General features: G+C 36.8%; 1 protein-coding gene across 1 annotated transcript; it reads right to left on the bottom strand.

Moving 5' to 3' along the window:
* Positions 1–7,845: 7,845 nt before the first annotated feature.
* LOC308641952 (interferon alpha-2-like) lies at positions 7,846–8,418 on the bottom strand (the record flags this gene model as incomplete). Its single annotated transcript, XM_081280536.1, has 1 exon — positions 7,846–8,418. One exon carries the CDS (start codon positions 8,416–8,418, stop codon positions 7,846–7,848), a length of 573 nt encoding a protein of 190 aa, XP_081136662.1.
* Between the last annotated feature and the right edge of the window lie 1,056 nt (positions 8,419–9,474).

Raw genomic sequence — 9,474 nt, 5'->3', positions numbered from 1 at the left:
TTATCAAAAGTACACGTATGAAGACACAAATTGGTGTCAACAGACTTTATATACAACCAGAGGTATAAAAAGTTGTGCTGTATATGTGTAATAAGAATTGTAATGCATTCCGCCTCCATTTATTTTTAAAAAATCAATTAAAAAGGAAAGAAGAAAGAAAGAGAAAGGAAGTGTGGAGATTTTACTTTGCATACTCCCAGAGACAATATGGAAATCACTGAGGACAGAAAGGTGGTCAGTCAGTGTCCATATGGCTGGGTTATTGTTAAAGTGAAAAATTTTAAGTTGTTTTGTTTTGTTTGATGGATTGAACTCAGAGCCTGGAATACATTAGGCACATGTTCTCCCACACAACTATACCTCCTTCATGCTTTTTTTTTGATTATTCTTAAACTCAACAAAATTCAAGAGTCATAAATAAATAGGGTTCTGAGAATCTGCAGTTGATGGGGTACTCTAGTTACTTTGATGTGTTCAAAGAAGAAATCACTCATTAATTTTAGACTCTTTTTCAATGGGCAGAAAAACCTATTCCTCTAGAAGTATTTGAAAGATGTGCTATCTATTTTGACTTTAGAACTTATAGCCAGTCAGTTGCATTCACCCACAGTATACCTCTTCTGAAAAACAACACACAGCAATATCTCGGCATTTGAGGAGTAATACAGAATCCTCTGTCATCTCAATCTCTTTGCTCTACTGATTTCATGCAGGCTTCTTCTTGGTTCATAAATCCCATGTCCATGTCTATTCTAAATGTCCTTTAAAAAGAACTTTCAGGCAATTCATTATCTGACCTTAGGTCATTGATGCGTTTGGAATAATTTATTCCTCTAGATTTATTTTTGTATCCAAAGAACTGCATAAATGAGCTAACCCAAATAGTGCTATTGAGAAATATGAGTTAACACTTTCAAAAATCTTAGAAAAGTGGTTGGTCTATAATCATCTGCCTGTCAATTTTTCTGATATTATTTAAAATTTTTAAAAATTCTTTATCTTTAGATATACATGACAGTAGAGTATCTTTTGACATATTATACATACATGGGGTATAACTTCCCATTCTTGTGGTTGTACATGTTGTGGAATTACACTCTTCATGTATTCATATATGAACACAGGAAAGTTATATCCAATTTATTTTATTATCTTTCCTATTCCCATCCTCCTCCCTTCCATTCAGTCAGTAGGCTGCATTTTCTTCTGTCAATATGTTAATAGTGTCCAGAGTGAAATGAATCATGCTTTCTCTTTCTTTTATGGTCACAGCTACTCTTATATCACTATCATAATTGTATTTTTTTTTTCTAAAAAATATTAACCAGGAGGAACTAAAACTTCTCTTGGAGGTTTCTGGCAAACCTAGAACTTTCATTCAACTATTGTGTTCAGTTGGGGACTGCATACAAATCCAGAGAAAATTTACAGCGGAAAGCATAATAGAACAGGAAGCAGATGTACACAAGCACAGGTCAGGTTAATGAGAAATAACGGAGGTGATCACTCTTGGGTTTTGTGGAGTTTTTTTTTTTTTTACCTCTGTTTTTTTTTTCTTTCTTTCTTTCTTTGGTACCAGGGATCAAGCCCAGGGGCACTTAAACACTGAGCCACATCCAGTATCTTTTTACTTTTTGATTTTGAGGCAGTGTCTCCCTAAGTTGCTTATGGCCTCATTAGGTTGCTGAGGCTGGCTTTGAAATTGCCATCCTCCTGCCTCAGCCTGAAGAGCCTCTGGGATGACAGGCATGCACCACCACACCAGGCACACTGGAGATTTTAGAATCAGAATGGGAGGAAACTACTGTGATACGGGAGTAACATGATAGGATACATGGAAGTAGGGAGCAAGGAAGAGTGTCACAGATATCCCAATTGACAAATGAAAATGTATGCACATGTACATAAACATGTATATTATGATAATACTTCTTAAAAATCGTATATTATATACTATATGATACATTATTTATAGACACAGACACACACACGCACACACATAAGAATGAAAAGCTGTTATCTGCAGCGTGGATGGAACTGGAAATTACCATATAAAGTGAAATGACTCAGGACAGGAAGACAATTGACTTAGGATGTTACTCACATGTGAAATAGAGAGAAGCTGATGTCATAGGAGCTGAGAGTGGAATCGTGCTTACCAGAGGCCTGAGAGAGTGGAAGGTGGGCAAAGATGGGAAAGGCTGGTCAATGGTTCGCCATACAGCTGGAAGGGGGCAAGAAGCTGGTGGGCAATTGCAGGATGTGGTGACTATACAGGGCACTAACATCCTGTGCATTTGAAAAAGCTGGAGGGAGGTATGTTGAGATGTTCACAACAGAGACATGATAAATGTTCAAGAAGATGAACGTGTTTAACCTGATTTAAACTTTGCACCAAACATAATATGATATCCCACTAATATGCACGACTTTTGTGTTTTTATGTACTACCTGTTGTGAGTATGAAAACATCACTACAGGGGAAAACAGCTGGAACTGGCATAATTAGTGAGAGATGACTATCTAAACAGGAACCCCATCATAGTAGGTGGAGAGATGAGTGAGAGAAATCCCGTTATCTTTTCCCTCATCTGGGGTGTGATTTCCATACTTCTCTTTTATAATATCAAGAGTTTGTTGATTTTGTTGTTAATCTCAACTTGTCTAAAAGTATCACGGCTAAGTTGACAGGGAAATGCAATACTACTAATGTACATGAAAGGAACTCAACATAGAAATCAGCAATTAGAACTAAAATTTTAATTGCTATTTAAAATAAAATAGAAGAAAATGAAGAGAAATATTTACCCCAAACCTCATCTTCCTGCAAGAATGTAAAGGGTTTAAATTGAAGAAGTCATAAATGAAGACTCAATATAAGTTGATTAAATATGAAGAAAGTGAACAATGTCTTTATCTGCAGTGGTCAAGAGGTGGCAATGGTCCCCTGGAAATCTTGAAACCATCCCATGGTGAATGGGATCTTGCTTTGCTTTTTCTTTTCATTAGAGCTATGTTGACGTTTTCAAGGGAAATCCCCTCGTTTCCAAAAATATTCATAAGAATAGAAAAAAAAAGATACACTAATACAGGAGTTTCTGACAAACCAAAAACTCACTCAACTTTTGCTTTCACTTGGTGGGTTAATACTTTTGAGGGAACTCTATGACCACAAACAAAAGGGGGGGGGAACAGCTGTGTGAATATGCAGGGCAGGTTATAAAACAGTGAATGAAGGCAGCACATTGGGGAATTCTAGAGGAAGGGAAGATGATTATTGTGATTTCATAATGAAAGAATGTGGTCCAGAAGAATAAGGAGGAAGTGCCAGGCATCAGAATCAGCGGGTGGGGGGGTGGGGGGATGTACCACACATATTTCACCGTTGTTTAGGAGATGAACTTTGCATCCACAAATTTTTATAAACTTCCATTTCCTGACTGAGTCTAAAGTTTAGAGGATCACGTAAAGGTGACTGTTCTTCAGTTTTCTCTAGGACTCTTCCCAGAATTTTTTTATTTAAAAAAAAACAAACAATTACACTTTTTTTCAGGAAGCTACAGAGAGAGGGGAGAGAGGGTTCACTATTCTGATAAAATCTTCTATTCTTCCCCCTCCTTTTATTGTGTGTTAGCATTTGAATATCAGACAGAACATTTGGCCTTTGGTTTTTGGAAGTGGATTATTTCACATAGGATGATAGTTTCCACTCCACCCATTTACCAGCAAATACCATAATTTCGTTCTTCTTTATGGATGAATAACATTCCATTGTGTATATGTACTACATTTTCTTTATCCATTCATCTGCTGAAGGGCATCTAGGTTGATTTCATAGTATAGCTATTGTGAGTTGAGCTGCTATAAACATTAATGTGGGTATGTCACTTAGTATGCTGATTTTATGTCCTTTGAGTATTTGCTGAAGAGTGGGAATACTGAGTAAAATGGTGGTTTCATTCCAGGAATCTCCATCCTGCTTTCCAGAGTGATTCCACAAATTTGCAGTCCCACCAATGATGTATGAGTGAACCTTTTTCCCCACATCCTTACCAACATTTACTGTTAATTTATTCCTGATAAGAGCTATTCTGACTGGAGTAAGATGGAATCACATTGTGGATTTAATTTACATTTCTCCAGTTGCTAAAGATGTTGAACAATTTTTCATGTATTTGTTGACCAATCATATTTCTTTTGTGAAGTGCCTGTTCAGTTCCTTTGCCCCTTTATTATTTGGTTTATTTTGGTGTTGCTTTTGTTTTTGTTTTGTTTTTTGGTTTTAAGTTATTTGAATTCTTTATATATGCTGGAGATAAATGCCCTAGGTGAGGTGTAGTTGGTAAAGATTTTCTCCTGTTCTTTGGGCTTTCTCTTCAGGTTCTTCATGGTTTCCTTTGCTGTAAAGAAGGTTTTTAGATTGATTCCAACTCGTTTGTTGACTCTTGAATTTACTTCTTGACCTTTAGGTGTCTTGTTAAGGAAGTCAGTTTCTAAGCTAAAATGATGGAGAGTTGGGCCTAAATTTTATTCAAGTAGGCACATGGTTTTTCATCTAATGCCTAGGTCCATGATCCACTTTGATTTGAGTGTTGTGCAGGGTGAGAGATAGAGGTTCAGTTTCATTCTGCTACAGATGGATTCCAGTTCTCCCACTACCACTTATTGAGGAGGCTACATTTTCTGCAATGTATGTTTATGGTGCTTATTTCTAGTAAAAAATAAGTGTGTTTGTGTGGATTTGTCTTCTGTTCCACTAGTCTTTCTGTCTGTTTTGGTGCCAATACCCTGATGTTCTGTACAAAAATGATTTTTACAAAATTATGTCCTTTAGCTTAAAGTCCTTAAGGTTTGACCATCTTGAAGCATATGTCTGATATTACGTGATAAATGCTATAAATCTGTACTCTTTCATTCTGAAAGCTACATTTTTACTCTTTGATTGTGTACTTCCCCCACCCCATACCAGGAATTGAATCCAGTGCACATTGAACCCTTGAGCCACATCCCAGCCCTTTTAGTTTTTTTTTTTTTTTTAATTTTGAGACAGGGTGTAACTAAGTGACCTAAGGCCTCACTAAGTTTCTCAGGTTGGCTTGAACTCCTTATCCTCCTTTCTCAGCCTCCCTAGCCACTAGATTTATAGGTATGTACCACCATGCCAGGCAAACTGGGATTTTCTGCAGCAGAGAGAGAGGAAACTATTGTGATATGGGAGTGACATGATAGGATTCAGAAAAGTAGGGAGCAAAGGGGAGTGTCACAAGTATCACAATATATCTGAGTGTGCATGTGTGTTTGTGTATACAGATATATATACATGTAGTGAAAAACATGCCACCAACAATTGTATATTATATACTATATGATAATATTCTTCACACACACACACACACACACACACACACACACACACACACTTCCAACATCAGTTTTAGATGCTAATCCCATACAAGATACTTACAAGCCACCAACTCAGTTTAAATATTGATCACAGTTACACTCAATGTCAAGGTGTATCTATATCCAGTTTTTTCAGGGATAATTCTCATTTCAAGTTTTTAAATGATGCCATTTTTGTCACCAGAAACAGCAATTTAGGAGAGTTTGTTTTTCTTACATAAAGCTCCGTGAATAAATGAGAAATTTGTTCTCACTGCTAAGCTCTAATTCGGTAGAAGGTACTCTGCTAAGTGTTTCTGAATGTTTTAGTGTTTTTCATACCTGCAACTATAGAAATATTTGCATCCTACTTCCTGTTCATGAAGACTGAGTCCCAGAGAGGTATAATGAATTGTCCAGTATCAAACATGTCTTCAGCTAGGACCTAGACTGAGTGCAGAATCCTATATCATATGGAATAGTTAAATTTCATATTTAATATTCTGATGTTTTTAATCCCCAAATACTCAAACTATTGCTCACTTTTAGTGATAGATACAATGGAGTTATCTTTGTTGTAAGATTGGTTTTCTCTCAAATTTACTTTACAGTTTAGACATTGATGATGAGGATTTTTTGATCCAGTTTCACTTTTCTATATTTGAAGGAAATGCCCATGACTATTACATTAATTGCAAATGGATTTGTTGTTTTTCCCTAAAAGTATAAGATTCATGAAATCATTGTCCTATATGGAGAAGAAATCTTAATTGAATGAATAGAAAAGTAAATAATAAAGAATTCCTGATACAGGTATCTCTACTGGAAAATGAGCAAGATTTTAAAATCATGAAAGCAATATGTTAAAGAAGAAAAAAGAGTTAACTGGATTGTTAAAACATGTATTTCCTAAAATTGTTATAGTGTAAGGATAAATAGCTTTAGGATTATAGATTTATGTGTTGTTAAATGGTGTGCATAATTATTAACATAGTGATTGCCATTGGATCTGCATAAAAATCAATAAAAGTTTTTTTTCATATGACAGATGAAAATGAGATCCTGACAGAATAAAGAATTGATGAGAGATTAGATGATTTCAGAGATTTCAGTTGGTCTTCGAGTAGACTTAAACATGTGAAACTGCCAGTTCAAATCAGAGAACTAGCACAAATGGGGCATCAGGGGCAGATCCTGGGCGGCAGGAGCTCTGCCCAATGCAGTATTATTCAGCCACAGAAGAGAATGAATGAAAAGCTGTGATCTGCAGCATGGATGGAAACGAAGATCACGTGTAAAGTGAAATGAACCAGCACAAGAAGACAAGTGCCACCGCATCTCACTCACATGGGAACTAGAGAGAAGTTCATCTCCTAGGAGCAGAGAGTGGAATGGTGCTTGTCAGAGACCACAGAGAGCAGAAGGTGAGCAAAGATGGGAAAGGCTGATCAATGGTTCCCCAATACAGCTGGGAAGGAACAAGGAGTTCCTAGGCAATTGCAGGATGTGGTGACTGTACAGGGCACTAATCCCCTGTGCATTTGAAAAAGCTGGAGGGAGGGATCTTGAGAGGTTCACAACAGAGACATGATAAATGTTCAAAGAGATGAATGTGTTGACCTGATTTAAACATTACATCCAACATGACATCGCACTAATGTTCACCACTTTTGTGTTTTTACGTATGTTAAAAAAATTAAAACTTAAGTGAGAATATCAGAAAGCAATTATGTGCATTGAAACCATCACTACAGAGGGAAAATAGATGAAATTGAGATAGTTAGTGAGACATGAAGACTATCTAAGCACAAAGCCCAAATGAGTAAGCTGAAAGATGAGTCAGAGAAGTCCTGTTATCTTTTTCTTCCTCTGGTGGTGGTGAGGGGGGGGGGATTTTATGATTTTCTTTAATCACATCCAGAGTTTACTGATTTTCTGTTAATCTCAGTTGTCTATAGGAGAAAATAATGATGTAACAGATTCCATGAAATAAATTAAACATAGAAATCAGCATTTGGAACTAAAATTTTGGTTGCTATTTAAATAAAATGGAAAAGAATGAAAAGAAAAATTAATCCAATTCCTCATTCTCCAACAAGACTGTAAAGAGTTAAAAAAAACCTTAAAAAATAATAAAGAACAAAAATATCAACTGCTTAAATATAAAGAAAATGTTCAGTTTTATTAATCATATTGCAAAGTATACATAATATCATGAGATAATATAAATAAAATTATATAAATAGTTAAATATTAAATAAATAAATAAACACATCTGCAGGGATGTAAGGGTCTAGTGCCTATAGATTTGAAAGCAATGTTGGGCAAAGGCTTGAATACATCTGAAAAATTGAATTCAGGTCAAAATTCAAGTAGGAATGAGAGTCTATGAAATGGCAGAACTTGTGGGAGTGTGGTAAGGTGTGTTCATCAGTGAGAAGCATTTCCCTGCTGGACCAGGTCTCATTCCATGCTCCTTAGTCTTCCATACAAGTTGGCTGATGAAGAGAAGGATTTTATGATTTCTGCTCTGACCACCTCCCAGGCACAAGGCAGGTATTTCTTCTCCTTCAGGTAGACAGTGATCCTGCGGAAGTATTTCCCCACAGCCCTCAGGGGAGCCTCTTCCACCCCCACCTGCTGGGTCCCACAGTCTTTCAGGTCATCCAGATGCTGATAGAGGCCACTGAGGAAGGTGTCCAGGAGGGTCTTGTTCCAAGCAGCAAAGGCCTCCTGGGTGCTGAACAGGTTGAAGACTTGCTGGGTTATCTGCTGGAGAACAGCAACAGCTTGAGCCTTCTGCACCTGCTCACCCTCCAACTGCTCCTGGGGGAAGGCAAAGTCCTTTCTGTAGTTCAGGCAGGAGAAATTGGGAATTCTCCTCATTTTTTCCAGGAGAGTCCAGGTCCCCTCCTCATTCATGTCAGGAGTTGCAAGATCCAGATTGTGAATCTGAGGCAGGTCACAGCCCACAGAGCAGGTGGACTTACAGCTGAGCACCACCAGGGCCAGCAGAAAAGCCAAGGGCAAGGCCATTGGGGATCTTGCAGATGCTGCTGGGCTGCTTGAGATGGGTGGTCTTGCACCTTTGCCTCTTGGTTCTCTGAAGCCCTTGACTTGTTCCTATGTCTTAAATAGGAACCAATTGCTCTCAATTTTTCTGAATGTCACCAGTACTTTCTGTTTTTGCTTTCCTTTATGCTTTCACTACATGAGTTTAGAGTAGTGTTTCCAAACCATGTTCTTATTATGTATTTCCCCTTCCCTGCCCCCAGACCCTCTTTTAGAATTATTGACCCAACTGAAACCCCTATTAATTTGTATGGTGGTAGGGGAGCTTACTAGGTATTGAACCCAGAAGTGTTTTATGACTGAGCCACCTCTGGAGCCCTTCTAATTTTTATTTTGAGACAGGGCCTTGCTAAGTTACCATTTCTTCCCTTAGTTCCTCAGGCTGACCTCAAATGTCTGATCCTTCTGTCTCAGCCTCTGGAATCACTGGAATTAAAGGTGCACACAACCATGTCCAACCTATTAAGTTTTAATACACATGTGTATGTATTTATATACCCAATGAATATGCCTATATGTAAAATATTATATGTAAATATATAAACAAGTAAAATTGTTAAATTTAATCTTTGTGTTCAATACAGAATTAAAAATGTCTAAATTTAAAAAATTCAGTCAAAAGTAAATCTGAAAAGCTATTAATATAAACATAACTTTCTAAATAAATTTACTCAATGACTCTAACTTGTATAAATCATAATGTATCATATTCCTCAAAATCTCTCTTCAATGTGATCTTATCTATTAGTGAAGCTTTCTGCTGAAAACTTAATTTGTTTTATTGAGTTTCATTTCTAGTATTTCTGTTTTGTATTTTTCAGAGTCTCTGCATCTTTATTGAAATTATCTTTTACTTCTTCTGTTTTCTAAGTTCATTTCTTATCTTCTTTTAGCTTGTTGAAGAAGATCACTATGAACTTTCTAAATTCTTTTTATGTCACTTCTTCCAATATGGTAGATATGAAATCAATTGTTCTGGTTTCTTTGGTGTGGTTTGTTTCTCTCCTTTTTTATACTGCC

The sequence above is a fragment of the Spermophilus citellus genome (genome assembly GCF_964194105.1).
Source record: "Spermophilus citellus genome assembly, chromosome: 2".
Taxonomy (NCBI): Eukaryota; Metazoa; Chordata; class Mammalia; order Rodentia; family Sciuridae; genus Spermophilus; species Spermophilus citellus.
This window is presented reverse-complemented; position numbering and strand designations above follow the sequence as displayed.